At 39.9% G+C, this 20926-nt stretch overlaps 1 protein-coding gene across 1 annotated transcript in view; it reads left to right on the forward strand.

Moving 5' to 3' along the window:
- Positions 1 to 20926, forward strand: part of LOC126272299 (trifunctional enzyme subunit alpha, mitochondrial) — a 153892-nt gene that overhangs the window by 81717 nt on the left and 51249 nt on the right. The window contains exon 5 of the mRNA XM_049975064.1: positions 3989 to 4196. Coding sequence (XP_049831021.1) covers positions 3989 to 4196 — 208 coding nt within the window. The remainder of the gene's footprint in view (positions 1 to 3988; positions 4197 to 20926) is intronic.

Here is a 20926-nt window from a genome sequence, read left to right on the forward strand (position 1 = left end):
CATTTGTGAAATGACCAGTCATGTGTGCACATCCGTCCGTGTGCTCTTCGCCTATAACCGAGCAGTAGCAGGGAGCGAATGTGGCAACATAATAGCAGCAAATGGCAGACGTCAACTATCAGTAATTGTAATCAAACTATAGATGGGTGTGACTGGTTTTAATGTTTTATACAAAGGTTTGAGCAGATCTCCGCCTTGGCTCCTGCAGAGAACGAGAATTATTTTAGATTTGACAAATTTTAAGAAAGATTTCCATCCAAATTTTACATTTCAGTCTCTGTTTTTTAACATTTTACATAGGCATAGAAGTTTTATAGTTGTGCGTATACTCATGGATCCCAAGAAAGGTGATTCCCATGGCTGTTCTGTCATCTTCCCCAATCGTGTCTTTAGGATTTACCTTCGCAATACCCATACTGTATTTTCTGCAGAGCGCCATGTGATCTTGAAGGCACTGGACCAGATGAGGCATCTTCAGGGCAAACAATTCTCATTTGCTCAGATTCCCTCAATGCCCTACAATTGTTGTGGTACATGTACCCAGTAGAGAAATTGTTGCAGCTCGTATGCAATCAACTGTACTTCTACATCTACATCTGCATTTATACTCCGTAAGTCACCCAACAGTGTGTGGTGTAGGGCACTTTACATGCCACTGTCATTACCTCCCTTTCCTATTCCAGTCGCTTATGGTTCGCGGGAAGAACGACTGCCGGAAAGCCTCCGTGCGTGCTCGAATCTCTCTAATTTTACATTTGTGTCTCCTATTCGATACCTTATCCAGAAATGCACCTTCTCGAAACCTGGACAGCAAGCTACACCACGATGCAGAGCGCCTCACTTGCAGAGTCTGCCACTTGAGTTTGCTAAACATCTCCGTTAATGCTATCCTTCCGCAGCGTGGGAAGAAAGCATCATACCTCTGGGTACTAGAGCACATGGAGGTTTGGTGAAATGAAGAGGCCAACAAAACCATGGAGGAGACCTGCAGGGAATGTACTGTTACAAAATGCACCATTACCTTGCAGGTTGTCATCTTGTTCGTGGGTCACAGATCCATACAGTTATAGGAGGAGGAGGAGTAGGAGTGGCTGGCAGTGATGGAAAATAACCTGTGATTAGTGAACTGAACTGTCTGGCTATATAGATCTTTGTGCCAGTTGCACTGACGAGACGAGGTGGTTCTGATGTGCCTCTGCCTTAGGCACTCCCCCCTCACACATGGCTTTTTACTCAGAGAGGATCTCCCTGTCTGTGATGCCTGTGGCATGCAAATCAGTGAGCATCACATTTTAACTGAGTGCATTTTACTTCATGACAAATGGGCTTAAGCAGATATAGGTGGGGTTCTGCCATCTGTTTTATCTGATAAGATGATTGTGGTGAAGCTTTTGAAACTTCGTGCTATGTGTGGACTCTGGCCTAAGCTTTTAGGTTGGAGATTTTAATGTGTTGTAGACTGGCTGGTTCACAGCCTTTTTTTCCAACAGCCAGTCAGCCAAAGATTTCTGCTGTCTTATTTTAATGCTTTCCACTGCTTTTTCTCAATTTTTTTTTACCAAGTATTAGATGTGACATTGTTATTTTCATTGCTTTATGTGTGTGTGTGTATGTTAAGGATTTTCAAGATTTAATTTATGTTTTTATTTACAGCTCTCATTTTAGTCACGTTATGATATTCCTCCACTATCATCTCATTATATTTTATTATGGGTACTAAAGATCTTGCTGTTGTTTACCGTTCACCAATGAAATTAGTGCATTCAGTATAATGATATCGATAATAAATTTAAGTGTAACTCAGCCTAATTACTGACTTGAAGTACTTAGGTATGTGTTACATTTATATTATGTAGAAGAGTGTATGGAAAGTAAGTGGCATGGGAAGGCGTTAAGGAGGGTCATGGCAAATGAGCCTCGATAGAAGGTAGGGGGGTTACCTCACATCTGCTTCCCAGTCCACATGCCAACCTGATCTGACAGTCACATTATATATCTTGGAGCAACTCTACATGCAAGCATGGTTATTGCTCCAATTTATTGATTCTACCACTGGTGCATGCAGTAAGCGTATGACCTGATGGTCCTTACCACTAGCTAGCATCACTAATTTCTAGGGCTTGTCTGGTAAATGAGGGGCTGATGACCTTGTAATTTGGCCCCCTTGAAAACAGCCAGTGAGCCTTCCTTACAATTGGTTTTGTGTAAATGTTCCACTTTTAATCATTCCATAGGCTTACTTTCAGACATGTAATGGTTGTGACTAATGCAAGTGGTTGTTCTGTAATCATATAATCAGACAATAATGGATCTTTTATCTATTTTTCACAGAGCGTTACATTTATGTTGAGTACAAATGCCAATCCAGAAGTACTGTAGTCTGTGTTAGGTGAGTTTGTAGTTGTTTGCCTTCTTTATTTATTTCTTCCGTTGTTGGCCTCGGTGTCGACATACTGCGTTGCTATACTGGCTGGAAAATGGGGTGTGGAAGTCAAACACGGACTACTTTAAATGATGTAGCCAACAGGTGCACATTTGCATTTCAGTTTTTTACTTTAACTGTCCACAACTCCCCAGTATTACAGTGTCATATGTGGCCAGTGCACTATTGTTTAACTTTCGATAAGCCTTATTAATAGGTTGCAGGTGAACATCCACATATTGGTACAATAGTTTACTATTGAACATCTACGAGCAGTAAAACCCTAACCGCAAAGTTCACAGTTCTTGAAGAATTGAAAGGTACATATGGAGCAGACACTGTGATTGTTTTTACACACAGCCTAATTGGTTAACACTTATTCCACTGTTATGTTGACATTGTCATTGTTCTAAGCAACACAGGTTCATTGTCTGAAACGTGGCCGTGGACTGACTTTCTCGTGACCAAAAACCAGGTCCTTACATATCATCACAATAATAGGCGCTGAAACTACACATTGTTTGAAGTTAAATTTACAGAAATTATAATTAAAACTTAACTTATTAAATTAATTGACTAAATCAAAAAAATTGCATCTTTTTAACAGTTACTTCTATTGCAAGAGCTAGCCAAATTACTTGTTTAAATCATGAAATTAACAAATATAATTATGCAAACAATACTTTGGACAAAACTGTTAATTACTTTGGAATTAAGAGCCCACTTTGCTAACATGTTTTTAAGTAGAGCTAAATAGATACTTTAAGTTTATTAGTATTTCGTCTTCCAAATATTTATGATTAGTACAGAATTTATATTTGTTTATATGTCAACAATAGAATTTAAGTTATTAAACAGTTACTCATTTCACCCTATGACAAAAGATACTAACTAGAAATAGTCAAAATAAATTAGACAATCAATTACATACATAAAACTAAGCACAAAATTAGATCTGGTGTTATATTCTTTAAAATTGAGGGTCAGTCTTTCTCTCGTATGAAATTGCAGATTATACTCTTGTATGTTAATGGTAATTAGTTCAAAGTGAAAAAATGAATTTAAGGAGGCAGATGGCAAAACAAGAGGGGAATTAACATTATCCCAGTTTGCTTCGTTGCAAAGTGTGCGATTATTATGCACCGTATTGCACATTGTTACGTTTTATACACTGACAAGATAGCAATGCCAGAATTTTCTTGTTACGTGGTTCTGTTTAGACAATATTGAGATGATAATGAAAAATAGTTCTCAATGTTTTGTGCATTGTTCGGCTACCTCCTATTTTCTTGTGTGCATGCGTGGCTTGGGAACCTGTTTCTATAACAGATTGTTGTAATACTGTTTTACTAATTTAATCAAATTTGTATGCAAATAATTGAGCGTTCTATCCCCATTGTCAACATAAAAAGAAAAATCTGTATAAATATGTAACTGTTAGTTTTATACAGTAATTAATATATAATTCTAGTTTTATAATAGCTCTTACAACACTACCATTTAATAATTTTTGGTCATATCATTTGTATTGTTACACATGTTTAGGAACATAATTTAATTTTTTAGGACATTGCGGTATTTGGAAGATGTTGCTGTTTTGTGTGCCAAACAACTAGCATCTGGTGAACTAAAAGTGAATCGTTCCCCCAGAGCTCTTCCAGATAAACTGCTCGCTTTTGGACTGAAATATAATTGGGTCAGAGACCAGATATTTGGTCGAGCAAAAAATCAAGTCATGAAGATGACAGGAGGCTTATATCCTGCCCCTCTGAAGGTAAGACAGTCTTTTATGTGACAGTTCTAAGTTGTGTATTCTGTTATTGCTTGTAGTATTGGAATGTAGATACTTTGAAAACATTTTGTTCCATTGCAGCACCAGTTGCACCAAAATTTCTCCAAGACTGGTTTCAGTCCTAAGACTATCCTAAAGTGTTCACTATAAAAGACAAACAAGAAACGTCTTAAAATAAGGATTTGGAGGTCAGTGCCCGGGTATCAAATTCCTACAGTAATATGATGGTATTAAAAAACAACTTTTGGTTTCCAAGCAGGGCTATATAAGGAATTCTTCAATGGCTCAATGCATAATGTAATTGCGCAGTTGTCATAAAGACATAGGTTTGAATCATGCTAATTACTTACTTTTCTGATTTTTTTTTTTTAAGTTCCATGTTTCGTACCAAATCGAAATGTTAATTAACAATTACGGAATCAATTTTTTAATAAAAATGAGATTATCTTATTTTTAGCTGCTATTCACATGAAAATGCAAGTATTCGCAATAAATTAAAATTTAGTGCAAAAATTAGAAATATCAGATATGTCCGGTAATTAAAAATAAAAATATTTTTATTTGTTTAAAAAAATACTATTTGGTAGTAAACATGGATTTGCAAAAGTTTGCCATTAGCGAGCTTGAAACCAGCGAACATATAGTGGCAGTTCTGTTATGCTAAGCTCTGAGCTTCGGACAAATTTGTTAATACTTCACAGTTGTTTTGTACTTAGCACTGCATGGAAATCTAAAGTTCAAAGGCAATTTTTTCAAGTTGTTTTGAGAATTGCATATATTGCTGTAGGAAATTGATATTGGGCACTGATGTTCAAATCCTGTATTCGTGAAGAAAATCTAAGAGGGCCACTTCATAAGGTCCCCTTGTAAATAATAAAGACAAATGATGATACATAAATAGATACAGTGTTACAGAATAGCCATGAAAGTAGTAGACCTACATGTTAAATTAACATGATCCATATTACAGGTGATGATTGGCAGACGATGTTAAGTGTTTTTTCCTTCGCTCTTAGTGGGGCTTCCAAGTTTCCTGACTTACACAAATTTGGCAAGGATAAATAACAATTAATGAAATGTGCTGAAGGAAACATGTGAGGTGGTTTGCTTGTTATTTATTCCTAAAGATGAACTACTACAAATGGTTCTGAGCACTATTGGACTTAACTGCTGTGGTCATCAGTCCCCTAGAACTTAGAAGTACTTAAATCTAAGGACATGACACACATCCATGCCCGAGGCAGGATTCGAACGTGCGACCGTAGCGGTCACGCAGTTCCAGACTGTAGCGCCTAGAACCGCACAGCCAGTCCGGCTGGCTAACTACTACAACAAAATATAATTAACCTGTGTTCTCGGAATTAAGGGTAGCCCTCTCTCCTGGTTAGTCTTTTAAACAGGGCAAAGCAATTTGCCGGTTACAGTGTGTGGTGGGCAACGTCTGGTGACTCGAATGAATGAACACTGGAAGAAAGATGTTGCTGCTAGGTTTTGTTGGAACAACTTTGATGGGTGCAATATGGACACCAAAAGGCGAGACAGTTGGGGCGAAGATGGACTTGCTTAGCGGTGAAGGGAGCCAGCAAGCATAGATAAAAGAAACACATTTCTGGATGCATTGGCGATAAAGGAATACCAAAGCAAGTGGGAAAGAAATGGTAATGTAAGCCACCTGGTGCTTCTGGCACTCACTAGACAACACTGTACAGAGCACACTTCACTGCACTATTCCAGGTGCTGATACTGGGGATATGAATCAGATGTCTGGCCATGGGCTTTGCAGGACTGTGACTAAAATTCTTTGAGGAAATGCAGCTTGAGGACTGGGCACGGGAGAGACAGTAGAACATCCCATGACTGTCAGACTCTGAGGAAACATGGAAATTGAATATTGGCTTGAACCTCTTCTGTTAATGTGGCCTCCGGTGAAGTGCGGCAGCTAGAGACACAAACTACATGGTGTTCCTTGCTGAAGCAGGAAGAGAGACTGAGTGAGCATAGGATAAAGCATGTAGCTCCTTGGAAGTGTGGCAGTCAAAGATCTACTTGTGGCAGAAGTTACAAGCATGGGTGTTGGCAAAATGTGTGAAATGTTGGCTTGCAAGTGTTTTGCTGGTGTAGTACATTGTGTGCTACTGTCAGTGGATGCGAACAAATGGAGTTGCCACAAAACATCAGCAAATTAATAACTGACATGACGAGTGGCTAGATAACTTGTAGATGAATCTCAGTACTCAAAGGAAGGGTGTACTGAGTGGTATAGCATGATATGCTGTTGCTCACAAGCTAAGCAGGTAGAATCAAGCACACAAATAATACAAGATGTTATTCAGGATCAGAGGCTCATTTACATTGAAACACAGAAAAGGTACTTTGAAAGGTGATAAGGGACTTGTTCTTTGTTCAGTGGGAACTATATACATAATTATGGATTTAAAGTTATTCGAGAATGCCTATTAAGGCACCCTTTCCCATTTTATGCAAAATGGTGTGGTGGTACAAATAACTTTTGGACTGCAGCTAGGTGACGTCTTTGACAACTGCCGATTTTTGACAGGTGCACACCCTGTCACTTCAGAGGCACAAATAAAACAAGGCAGTGCTGTCTGAGGGAATTTAAAACCTAGATCTGCAGTGCATATCTGGACCACCACATAACCCAAGATGACCAATGTTGGATGTTATAGTTAATGAATATTAATAACCAATGTGTGGGGTAGCATTGTCCACCTGTGACAAGGAAGACAGCAGATATCAGGATTTCATGCAGAATTTAGGCAAAAAGGTTGGCTACTTATTAAATTTCAACACTAACCCACTAGCTGGAAGTCAATATCAGAATCTCCATGTCATATTCCATAGGATGACCGATGTCAAAGCAGTATCCTGCAAAGCAAATTTGCTCAATTATTGTAAGCATTTGTCTGACCGAAATATCACATGCCACAACTGTGAGGAATGTGATGACACCTGCTTTGCACAGATAGAGATCATCGTTTATGATTAATAAAAAGGGCACTGGTCTTAGATGGTGGTTGAAAAACGTATTTCACATCACATTTCCACAGAATACAGCCAATCCTGTTGAAAATGCTCGCTGTGTGCAGCAAAAATGTCATAGACACTGGTACCACCTTAGTATTGTCATCACTCACCTGGTATACGGTTGGCCATTATTGCAACACGTCTGCTCTGTCTTTCACTGTAACCATTCTGATGAAAGGTGACTTTGAGATGGGCTAATTCAGCTGACAAACTTTTAAGTGTCAGAGTTGACTCGAGCTCTGTAAACCAAGGTATCAATGCACCATTATTCCTTTTCCACACCATAGAATGCACCTTACGTGGTGGGATTTTATGCTTCAGCACACATTTTAACCAATCACAGAAAGTAAAGTAGTCAAAGATATACCATAGACTACACCACTGGATGCGTACTAAGTGTAGAAATATTGGCCACCAAGATGGTGGCCCATTGTCACGATAGACCAAAACGTTCATTACTTTCAGGATAATCATTGTATGTAGTTCACCCATCCTTGGAATTGAGACTGTCGACAGTTTTTGCATGTTCTTGATGTAGGAACTGGAAAGATATTGCTCCCAGAAATTCAAAGACCATTTCAAAATGTCTACAGTAGTTCCTTGGACTAAACCAGGTATACAAAAAGAAGCAAGCAGGGAACTTAGTTTTTAAAGTTAGATATAGAAGATTTAATAAAATATTATTTACTTATGAAAACATGACACCTTATATTTTCTTCTCATGCAGTAAAGTTTGTCTGATGGCTTTTGAGGGATGAGTGCAATGTATGTTCTAATGAAGGAAAGCTATTTTTTATGTGATACAATTACAGTCTAACAGTTTTCAAATTTTTTACTTTACTTGTACTTTCTTCTTGCTAAATTTCATGATTCTGTGTCGATAGGAAGTACTCTGTTGGTTTCAGTGAGTGTGATTTCGAGTCTCAAAATATGTGATATAAATAGCCATATCTTTTGATTACATTGACTTAGAAGCTTAAAATTTTTATGCCCCAAGGGATCTTAGACCTTAGTTTGTGACATAAGTTTGAACTGGATGCGCCAATCTGTTCAAGAGAAAAATGGGTTGTGACAGACAGATGAAAAATTACAGAAAAAGTTTTTTTATGTTTACAGATTAACAATTTTCTATTTTTTTCCCCTTTACTTGCACTTTGAAACTTTGGTTCTTGCCAAATTTCATGATTCTAGGTCAATGGGAAGTACCCTATAGGGTTTGAAGAGTGAGTTTATAAGTATCAAAATATTTGGCATAAATAGCTGTATATTGTGATTAAATTGATATACAAGCTTAAAATATTTATGCTGCCAAGGGACTATAGACTTTAATGTGTGTGTAAATTTGAACTTGATACATCTACTGTTCCTGAGAAAAAGGGCTCTTAACAATCGGATGGGTGGACGGACAGAGAGACGGACGGACAACAAAGCAATTCTATGCTTTTTTTACAGATAGAGACCCGGAACACTAAAAAGTAAGTTAAAATCAATACATGCCGAAATTGGTTTCATATTAAATACACAACCATAACAAATTGGATAGAGGAACACGAGTAAAGAGACAGACCACATTAAAACTTAATAAAATGTCAGTCATTCAGATGCAATCCCTCTAAAAAGTCAACATAAGAAATCTGGCGAGTTCTCAATGTGATGCTCATACCGACCTCTTAGTGGGCTCAACACACTAATAACGTGTTTTGCTACATGATAATGTTGGGGCACCAATATTACTCACATTAGGCCCAAGAGGAATGGCTTTTTTGTGGATCTTTGGAAGGACTTAGACTCTAGAAGGTTGGGGGGGGGGGGGGGGACACATCACATTAAATTAAGACTTCTTATCATCCCCTACGAAGAGGAACTTTCCTGCAAAAGATTTCATTTTAATGCTTTTGGCAGGGTCATCATCAATCCTGTAATACTGTAAATCAGATTGTAAACACTGTATCTTTTGAATGTAACCCTGCTTGTCCAATACCACTGTAGCAGTGCCTGTGACGGAGGGTATAATAACAGTACCCAGATTCATTATGAGTGAATGTAAAGCAGCCTTCTCAACTGCTATTACATTACTCTTGGATGAACATGCCCAAGTCAACTCATGACTTGCTTTTCTCCTAACCTCCTCCCAAGCATTAGGAGGTAGTTGAAAAATGGTTTGTTCAACAGAACTTGTAAAATCAACAACTGATAAAAGCTTGGACATTGGTGCAAACTGTAAATCTTCCTGTAGGATGGATACAGTTGTGTCCTAAAAAGCTTTCTCAAACAGATTGATCACAGAACATTGAGATAGATTTTTGATGCCCATCCACACAACATTCAAACTTCTCTGAATACTGGGCATTTAAAGAATGGAATTTCCACTTACTGTGACCATGAAGCACCATCTAATCAGTCCCAATAAAATTTCAAAAATTTTTGAAGCAGTCATTAAATAAAGCCGAAATAATTCTCTGGAATAATGAGTGTAATGGAACCTTTCGTGAATAAGAGCTAAATGAGTACATTGTTGAATGCAGTTGGCAGTGGGATAATTAATGATGCACAACTTCGGATCAATATTGTCACATAGAAGAAGGTGTAATTAGATGAATGACAAACACTAACTTCACTTAATGAAGGTTTGTTCACCGCTTGCACATACAAGAGCGCAGAGGGAACTGCCTCCGGCCAGAACACATACGGTATATATACAGTTACAGAACATTCCAGTACAATGATTCTTCCCATTTGTGGATACTTCTAGAATGTACTCAAACCAAATACAGAAATTCAAATTTTACTTTCAGGTGAGTTTTGAACTCGTGACCCTCCATGCAATATTCTAGTATCATAACCACTACACCACGGTTTCTGTGACATTGCTACCTCCTTAAGAGAACAATGTCTCGGTGTTACGTCGTCCTAATCTGGGAATGGGTCATCGGTCCTGCATAATCCGACTCCCAATGACTGATGTTCACCCTGGCGGTGATCTTCTTGGAACTTCCTTCACCACAATGCTCTTCACCACCTTTCCACTTGTTGCCCGTTGCTGGAGCTTCGAATTTACCCTGGGTTGCAGGATCCTTATAGGGCTTCATTTGAAGAATGTGGATCGTATCTCTGATCTCTCATCTTCTTGTGTCAGGGTTGAAATCTCCAACTTCATAAGAAACATCAGACAACTGTTTTACAACCTTATAAGATCCGAGGTAGCATCTGAGGAGCTTCTCATAGAGACCAACCTTCCAAACAGGAGTGGAGATCCAGACGAGGTCACTAGGCTGGTAGACAACAGGACGGTGGCTCGTCTCTTACGTTCAACGATCATTTTCTTGAGCTTGCAGCGTGCAGAGTCGAGGTAACTGCTGAGCTTGCTCAGCTCTGGTTAACACCTGGCCGACGTAGTCATCGTCCACGTCATCGGGATGTAATGGAAGCAGTTTCCATCGTCGTAGTCACTCAACGCCCATGCAGCAGGAAAAATGGTGTAAATCCTGTGGTGTCTTGTTTGGTGGTGTTGGAGGCAAACGTCATGAAAGGTAGCACCTCATCCCAGTTGCTCTGCTCATCATTGATGAACATTGATAGCATGTCGGCCAAAGTCTTATTAAGGTGCTAAGTAAGCCCATTAGTTTGTGGATGGTTTATCTCTGTCACAAGATTCAATGGAAAAACTTTCCCTTGATCTGTAATTAATGACCTTGGGGCACGGTGTTTTAATACAATGTCTCCTATGATGAATTTGGCTACCTCTAATGCTTTGGCTGTTTTCACGGCTTTTGTAATGGCATAGTGTGTCAGATAATCAGTGCAATCAATAATCCATCTATTGCCACTAGCAGAAGTTGGAATTGTCAGAGGAAAACAATCCCAACATGCTGGAAAGGCATTTTGGCTGGTGGCATTGGCACGAGTCGGCTAGGTGGTTTCTGAGGAACTGCCTTTCTCCCCCTGGCACTCTGAACAGTGCGACACATAGTGACGGACACTCTTAAATACACCTGGCCATAAAACACTCTTGCGGATCCTATTTTATGTCTTAATAAACCCTGAATGTCCGGTCTCAGGTGTGTCGTGGAATTTCTGTAGAACATCTAAGCACATGTGTTTAGGAATTGCTGGTAGCCACCTCTTTACAAATGGATCAAAGTTTTTCTTGCAGAGTAATCCATTAACTCCCTTAAATTGTCCTTTCACATCCTCTGACAGATTTATGACAAGCATAATTTGAGATATCTTAGCATCCTTCTTCTCAGCAGAGAGATCCTGAAGTGCAGCGAGACAGTCACTATCTTCATCGAAGTTTTGATAGTCTTGTACAGGGTTTCTTGAGAGAGTCAGCATCTTGGTGTTTTCTTCCACTTTTGTACACTATGGTAATGTCATCCTCTTGAAGATGTAGTACCCACCTGGCGAGTCGTCTTGTTGGATCCGTAAGACCTGTCAGCCAACAAAGTGAATGACGGCCTGTAACAACTGTGAACGGCGTTCTATAGAGACTGTTGAAATTTGCACATTGCCCAGATCACAACAAGACATTCTGTTTCTGTAGTTAAGTAGTTTCTGTCAGCTTTTGTAACTGTCCTAGAAGCACAGGCTATAACCTTCTATTTTCCATTCGAAATTTGCACCAGAACAGCACAGATCCCATACCCACTGGCATCTGTGTGCTCTCTCATCATACAGACCAAGTACAAGGTCAGTTGTCAAAGCTTTTCGCAGCACATTGAAAAAATCTTGTTGATCACCACCCCCAGATAAATTTAGCATCGGCTTTTAATAACTCTTGGAGTGGCCTGGCTTTTGATACAAAAGTCTTTGATAAAATGACGGTAACAAGAACATAATCCAAGGAAGCTTCTCACATCTCGAATACTTACAGGAATAGGAAAATCCGTTATTGTCTCATCTTTTCTGGATTTCAAAAATTGCTGCTTGCATTACACATACCAAATGGCACTACCTTAAACTCCTACAATCTACTTGGATTTGTCAGTATCCCAAGTACATGTCCATGGTTGAGAAAAACTTAGACCCCCTTCAGACAATCTAGTGTATCGTCAGTTTGTGGAAGAGGGTAAACATCCTTTTTAGTTATTTTATTAAGCTTCCTGTAATCAACACAAAAGTGTCAACTGCCATCCTTCTTTTTGACAAGGACCATGGGCTCTGTGAAGGCTGAATGATGTCATTCTTCATCATTTTCTCTACCTCATCACGAATTATTCGACGTACCATTGCTGACACATGGTATGCTCTCTGGCTTATTGGTTGATGGTGTCCAGTACTAATCTGGTGCTTCACCTTCAATTTGTCTAATTTCCTCTTCACCTGTGGATTGAAGCATTCAGAGAACTCTTGAAGAATGGCAAGTAGCTTCTTCTTCTGCTCCTTAGTGAGATATGATGATAGTGGAGCTAGAAGATCTTGTCTTGTAGTGTTAGCACTATTTTCGCCCACAGACTTGGCATGGGAGGTTTCTGTGACACTTAGCTGTTCTTCAATTAATGGATCAGCATTTGCTATGCACATGCATCTCGGAAGGATCTGCAGTTCTCGGCGACAGTTAACTATCCACAATTCACTGAATCCGTTCTTAAATGTGACAACAGAGGCTGGGATGACCAAGTTATTCATCAGTGGTATGCGCCTCTTACATTCCACTACAAGATCCATGGGTTCATGCTGGACATGACACGACAGTTACCTTTCTAGCAATGGCTGCAGGAATGATCACTTCATCCAGCACACAGTCTCCACACACTCGGATGCGCATCTTCCTTTTCACAGTATCTCATCTCGTCTAGCATAATCTTAAGAGTGACCACTATCTATAGTTGCCTGAGAAGCTTTCAAAAAGTCCTCTCCCATCAGAGAATGTCGTCATGACTACACTCTTGTAAGACAAAGAATTATAACAGCTATATATGGCCACTTATACCCACACGATTGACACATCTTCCTGCAGGTTTTACATATTTCCCACTAGGCACCTTCAGCAGATATGCAGATGTTTTGTTGTCGACGAATACGGTTTTCTGCAACTGGCGACGGTACTTCTCCAAAATGACTGAATATGATGCTCCAGAGACCACAAGAGCTCGGGCTGGTTGGCCTTCCATGAGTATATCGATGTAGTTTCCTATCATTTTTGTAGTGATCGACTGTGGAGGATTTTTCTCTTCGGCGGCCTCACCTCTGAGGAAGGTTGCACCCTTTAGTTTCCAGGTTGTGGCAGCTAGGTGATCGGCTGGAGCTTCTAAACGGTGATGGAGAACTTGATCGGCGTGTTGGGGAATGTCGTCTCCAGCGGCTAGCTTGTGGCGATGATCACCTATGTCGTCCTGCACCCACATCATCTTGTTCATCTTCTTCATCCCAGAGTTGGCCTCAGCTAAGATCAGTCTGCTGTCTTCTGGCACAGGCGTCATCAAATAGCCGCCACCTTTCTCGACAGTAGTGCACCACATATCCTGGTCGTCCTCAGTGAAAACATACTGGTTGGTTATCCTGCGTCCTCCAGCCGTCAGTCTTCCTCGGTGCCCAAACATGTTCCTCAAGCGGCATTGTAGGAATGTAACTTCATTTGCTTCTCGACTTTTACACTGTTTTAAAGGGAAATGAAGGAAGATAGATTGGGTTCAATGTCTGTTCCACTTCCCCTTATGACCCCCTTGAAGCGTCTCGGTTTTTCGCTCGCTGTGCAATCGAAGTGCCTTCTAAACTTCCTCTCCCACTATTTGATGAACACTTGTGAAATCAATTTTTTCTCCATCACAGGCATTGATACGGCGTTTGGAAGCCATTCAAACTTCTTGCATGTAATTCTTTTTTGATGCATTGTCTCAATATATTGGCACCATTTTATGAAGTTGTCTGCTGTCGGAAACTCCTTCGGATGTAGGGCTTGATGTGTGTCCTCAGCAACACCCTTCATGAGAGTTGAGCCTTATCTTCCTCCTTCATTCTAGGATCCACTATTTTACACATCTCCAAGACGTCTTGAATGTAGGAAGCTGTAGTTTCTCCTGGGTGCTGTGCCCTGCACTTTAATTTATCTTCAGCCTTGCACTTCTGTCATTGGGTGCCTCCGAAATACTTCTGCAGTTCCGCCTGGAATATTTCCCAGCTTGTGAGCTTCTCCTCGTTGTTCTCAAACCATAGCTTGGCAGTACTCTCCAAGTAGAAAAATACGCTAGTCAAACACACGGCGTCATCCCATTTGTTAAATTAGGCTATATGCTCGTATACCTTCAGCTTCTTGTTTGGATCTTGGCCATTGTCACCAGAGAACTCGGAAGGATGTCTCATGTAGTGGCACACAGTTGCTGTCATCGTAATGTCCTCTTCTTCTTCTGTCTCCGATAGACTGCAATCTGCAATGTACACACAGTGCATAGTGGGGTGATCACTCTGTTGTAGAAATAATTCAAAATCCAAGATCGCTTAAAGACTGTTTAGTGGATAACCAGTTTCAACACACTAAAGGTGTCATAATCAGATCTGAATGTAGATTAACATTTATAAACCATTTGAATATAACAATACATGAGGCAGACCAGCTGATATAAAATCACTGTCACAAAAATTAAGAAACAACTACGCTCATGGTCATTATTGTTGTTTTTTAATTTTTAAATTAAAAATTAATTAATGTCACAAAAATTAAAAAACAAAAATAACGCAATGAGAGTAGTTGTTTCTTAATTTTTGTGACAGTGATTTTATATCAGCTGGTCTGCCTCATGTATTGTTATATTCAAATGGTTTATAAATGTTAATCTACATTCAGATCTGATTATGACACCTTTAGTGTGTTGAAACTGGTTATCCACCTCGAACTCTGGTTTCTCGCCATGTAAACAGTGGCTCTGTCATGGTCTTATGGGAGCCACTGTGTTGTCGATAATGTGCCCTATCACAAGTTCCAAACCCAGCATCTTCACCAGAATAAAGTCACGCGGAAGAAGATGTAATTAGATGAATGAGGAACACTAACTTCATTTAACGAAAGTTTATTCAGAAATTGCACATACAAGAGCATGGAGCAAACAGCCTTCGGCCAGAACACATATGGTATATATACAGTTACAGAACATTCCAGTACAATGGTTCTTGCCATTTGTGGATACCTCCAGAATGTTCTTCAACCGAATAAAGAAATTGAAATATAACAGTTTAGGTGAGCTTTGAACTCTCGACTCTCCATGCAACAGTCTAGTATCCTAACCACTACTCCAAGGTTTCTGAGACAATGTTACAGTCATGGAATCTCAACAGGAAGACAAAGCACATTGCAGTCTTACTATACTACTGCAGAATTTATGTGGCCTCTAAGGGGAGGAAATCTATTGTTGCTTCTCACATTCTGTAATCAACCTCATGGAGCAAATCTGTTATTGCTGAACGTTGTTGCCTTGGCACCAGTCGTCCTATTGAATGTAACAAATGGAGATTCGCATTTGCGTTTCCAGCTGTTGGTTAGTGTTATTAGGGAAATTTTTGAAATTAAACTGACCAGCCACCTTAGATGTTGGCCATATTAGTTTTGTGTGTGTGTGTGTGTGTGTGTGTGTGTGTGTGTGTGTGTGTGTGTGTGTGGTAGGTGCACGCGTGGTTGCGTTGTCACAGGTTGAAATATCAGCAGTTATTGAAGACCAACCATCTCTGTGCCTGTAATTTATTTTAACATTTTATATGGCAGGAGAAATATAGCTTCACATGGCATGGTAAGGTTATTTTTATGCTTGTGACATTATGCCTTTCTGTTCAGGTGGTATGCAAAAAAAGATTTGCCAGTTGTGTTTTTGCAACAGATTTTGGTATGTTCTTTGTATATCATTTTACTCTTTCTGCCAGTCTTTTCAATGTAAGACATTTCACATTCAGTGTGCTGGTTTTTATATATGCCTGCTGCTTCGAAATTATTTCTTTAAGTGGTAATTTCTTTAAGTGGTAATTTCTTTAAGTGGTAATTTCTTTAAGTGGTAATTTCTTTAAGTGGTAATTTCTTTAAGTGGTAATTTCTTTAAGTGGTAATTTCTTTAAGTGGTAATTTCTTTAAGTGGTAATTTCTTTAAGTGGTAATTTCTTTAAGTGGTAATTTCTTTAAGTGGTAATTTCTTTAAGTGGTAATTTCTTTAAGTGGTAATTTCTTTAAGTGGTAATTTCTTTAAGTGGTAATTTCTTTAAGTGGTAATTTCTTTAAGTGGTAATTTCTTTAAGTGGTAATTTCTTTAAGTGGTAATTTCTTTAAGTGGTAATTTCTTTAAGTGGTAATTTCTTTAAGTGGTAATTTCTTTAAGTGGTAATTTCTTTAAGTGGTTTTTTCCCCAAGTTTAACATAAAATTTTTGAAACTGAGTGCTATGTTTATATGGTGTCTTCTGTAGAAAAGAAACGTGACATGTTTGAAACGTTGTGTAGAATTATCCTTAAGCCTATTTGCAGGACTCAGAGTATACAATGTTCATTTATATAATTTGTTTTTAACGCAACTTGAGCAATCTGCTCACCACTGCTTTAAAGGAAGACCACTTTATCTACATTCACATCTATACTCAACAAACTACTGTGAAATGATGTATTTGTGGTTGCTCAGTTGAGTTTTTGTTCTATTTTATGCACAGTATTTCAGCAACTGATGCAGTCTTCTTCTTCGTGTGTTGTGAGTTCTGTCGTTATGTATACTTGCTGCTTAAGCTCCAACCATTATTGACTAATTCCAGGTAATGTGACTCATTGACATTGCAGCTATAGGACACTAAGGCTTTTGTTGTTGTTATCTTCGGTATTTTTGTTGTTTTGTGAAGTGCACAGTTTTATTTACGAGAATTTAAATTTCAGTCCTGGTACCAAATGAAATCTTAACAAAAGCCGACATGATATTTGTGCAACTTGTTTAAGATTGTATTTTTTTTTTATAGATAAATCTGTCATCTGCAAAAGTCTGAGGTGGCTATTAATACTGTCTGCCAAGACATTTGTATAAAAATGAATCAGAAAAGGTCCCAGCACAGTTACTGCGGGCACACAAAATGTCTCTGTCCAAGATAACATGCCGCATCTGCCCTACAAAGAAATCCTCAATTCAGTCACAACATTTTCTTGATATCCCATGCAGTTGTACTTCCGATTATAAGCACAGATAACTTGCAGAGTCAGTTGATTATCAGAAGTCAAGAAATGCTGCATCTTCCTGAGTGCCTCGATTCATGGCATTCAGGATGCCATATGAGAATGGTACAAAGTGAATTTTGCGTGACTGATGTTTTCAGGGGGCCTTACTAGTTGGCATGGAGGAGGTCATTCTGTTCAAGATGCTTCCTACTGTTGAACACAGGATTTGTTAGAAGATTCTCCAATAATCAGATGCCAAGAATATTGGACAGTAGTCAGTGGACTATTTCTGCTTCCCTTCTTGTAGATCAGTGACTCCTGTGCTTCCTTCCAAGTATTAGACACTTTGGTTTCTTTGAGGTATTTATGATACATTACGGTTAAGAGTGACTGCTCAACTTTAGATTCTGTATAAAATCTGCTAGGGATTCCATTGGGCCCTGGAGGTTCATTAAGTTCTAGAGATTTCAGCATTTTCTTTTCACCACCAACAACACTAACATCAAAAAACCATCTCTCTTTACAGTAATGTAACAAATAAGCAGTGGCAATACTGTTTGTAAAGGGGTGTTTGAAACATGAGTTGAGTATTTTAGCTCCAATATAAATGATACCATTTATTTCCTTCTCTGACTCTCGACAGTTCCTAGTCCTTCACTGTCTTAGTGGCCCCTTATCAGTTAGGCTTCCAACCTTCCTTCAAGAGCTCAGATCAAAACATTGCCAGTGGTTGTGAACATCAACATACTTACCACATAAACATGTCACTACTTTGTGAAAAGCCATGTGACAGAGATCACCAATTGAAACTAATGTGACTATGTGTAGCACTCTGCCGAATTGGTGTTATAAGCATCCCAGCAGAGTCAGACCGGCAGTGTGTACCTACAGCTAGGTCAGCTCCGGCCAGTACCTATGCCGGCTCTAGGCTAGTAGACACTTGTCATAGCCTTCAGTAGAAAGTTGTATTTGGTTGGGCGAATGCAATTTTCGCAACTGTGTAGAGTAGTATTTTGGTTATTATTTCTTTTCATTGTCTTATACTCGTATCTGGCTTTTGCCACCACAAGAATTTTTATGCTTCTTGTTGTTCTTGCATTTGTAAATTAGTATCCACCAGGAAGGTGTTTTAGTTGAATAAAGTGTGTTCAGACTTGATTGTTAGTTCTTTCCTGATGATCGCAGGACACTACATTCACCACATGGCGCCCTGCTCTGTACTATTGATGCCACTTCTGTATACACTAATGTCCCTAATGCCCATTGCCTTACCACAATTAGCACTGTCTTTCCCAACTCCCTATGGATTCCAAAAGCCAACAGTCAAACTTCCTAGTTGCCGTGACCAACTATATCCTCAATCACAAGTACTTCTCCTTTGAAGGCATTACCTACAAACAAATCCTGGGTGTGGCCATGGACACCTGCTTGACACCACACTAAGCCAGCCTAATCCTGAGCCATCTAGGGAAATCATTCCTAAACATCCAGAATCCCAAACCCCTCAACTGGTTCAGGTTCGTTGATGATCTTCGTGATCTGGACAGAGGGTGAGGACACCCCTATCCACATTCCTCCAGAACCTCAACACCTTCTCCCCTATTTCCTTCATCTGATCCTACTCAACCCAACAAACCACTTTCCTCAATGTTGAACTCCACCCCAAAGATGGCTACTTCAGTACCTCTGTCCATATCAAACCTACCAACCACTAGCAATAACTCTACTTAGATAATTTCTACCCATCCCATACCAAGAAGTCCCTTCCATACAGCCTAGCTACCTATGGATGTTGTATCTGTGGTGATGAATGGTCCCTCTTGAAGTATACCGAGGGTCTCACTGAGACCTTTACAGACCATAATTATCCTCCCAACCTTGTACAAAAATTGATCTCACATGCCTTGTCTTTCCAGTTGCTGACCATGTCCCAAAGTCCTACTATCTGGCCACAGAGGAGCAATCCCCTCATTACCCAGTATTACCCAGGACTGGAGCAATTGAATTACATTCTTCACCAGAGTTTCGAATATCTCCCATCATGCCCAGAAATGAGAAATGTCGTGTCCACTATCCTTCCCCACTCTCCCACAGTGGTATTCCACCACCCACTGAACCTACATGATTTCCTTGTCTATACCTACACAACCCCTGCTCCACACCCCTTGTCTCATGGCTCATATCCTTGTAATAGATCTAGATGGAAGACCTGTCCCATAAACCCCCCCCCCCCCCCTTCAACCCCACCACCACGTACTACAGTCCGGTCACAAATGTCACCTATCCCATCAAAGCCAGTGCTACCTGTGAAACCATTAATGTGATCTACAAGCTAAGCTGCAACCACTGTGATGCATTCTATGTGGGCATGACAACCAACAAGTTGTCTGCATTAATGGCCTCCAACAAACTGTTGCCAAGAAACAGGACCATACTATTGCTGAGCACACCACTAAACACAACGTTCTCCATATAAATGATTTCTTCGCAGCATGTACTATTTGGATGCTTCCCACCAACACTAACTTTCTGAATTTCGCAGGTGGGAACTTGCCCTGCAATATATCCTACGTTCCGATAAGCTTCCTGACCCCAACCTTTGTTAGTCATTGTCCATATCCATCTAGCACCTCCTTGCTCTCATCCAGCATTACACAGCCCTCTATTCCACCTATGCACCCATTCTTTTTACTTCTTTCCTTTTCCGTTAACACACTCTCCCCTCTCCCCAACCCCTCCTCCCACCTTCCCTGCTGCGCTCTTCCCAGCCCTCCGTCTAACCTCCCAACTGTACCTAGCTGCCCTACCCTCTCTGCACCATGTCCCTGCACGCTCCCACTAACAAACACTTTACCGATCCCCACCCCGTACTCTGCTATCTCTCCCCCTTTTAGCCCCAGCCTCCTCCCTACCCTCATCTGGTTGCCTTGCCCATCATGAGCTACTGCTCGCAGTCTGCCCTCAGCTGTCAGACACAGTGATAATGTGTGTGTGAGTTGCATTTTTGTGTGTTTGTGTGTTTGTTTTTTGTCTATTTTTGACAAAGGCTTTGTTGGTCGAAAACTGTCTTTGTGACAGTCTTTTTGTTGTGTCGATCAGTGATGCAGCATCTTTGCTGTATTGTGAATAGTAACTATCCTTTTCATAATATTGTTAGCTTTGGCTTTGACACCCTCTATTTTAGTTAGAGAGGTCTTGTGATAAGACTTTGCCATGGTAGTCAGTGGAGGCTCCATGCATAGTAATTTTGACAGCACATTGTATTTAATTTAGCATCCTATATCTATAGTGTATACACTAAAAATCGTAGGAGGGGACCAATAGATGAATACACTAAGCGGATTCAGAAGGATGGAGGTTTCAGTAGTTACTCCGAGATGAGTCTTTATACTTGTTTCAATAGTCTTTTGTACTTGGGTAACCATTATTCTTGCTGCAACTGTTTCATAGTCGCTAATAACCGTTTCAGTGTGAACATCCTCAAAGAGGTCAGATCTGTTTGTTGCCATTAGGTCCAGTATATGCGGTGTGAGCAGAAAGTAATGAGAACTTCTGTTT

Source organism: Schistocerca gregaria, chromosome 5, assembly GCF_023897955.1.
Source record: "Schistocerca gregaria isolate iqSchGreg1 chromosome 5, iqSchGreg1.2, whole genome shotgun sequence".
In the NCBI taxonomy this organism is placed as follows: Eukaryota; Metazoa; Arthropoda; class Insecta; order Orthoptera; family Acrididae; genus Schistocerca; species Schistocerca gregaria.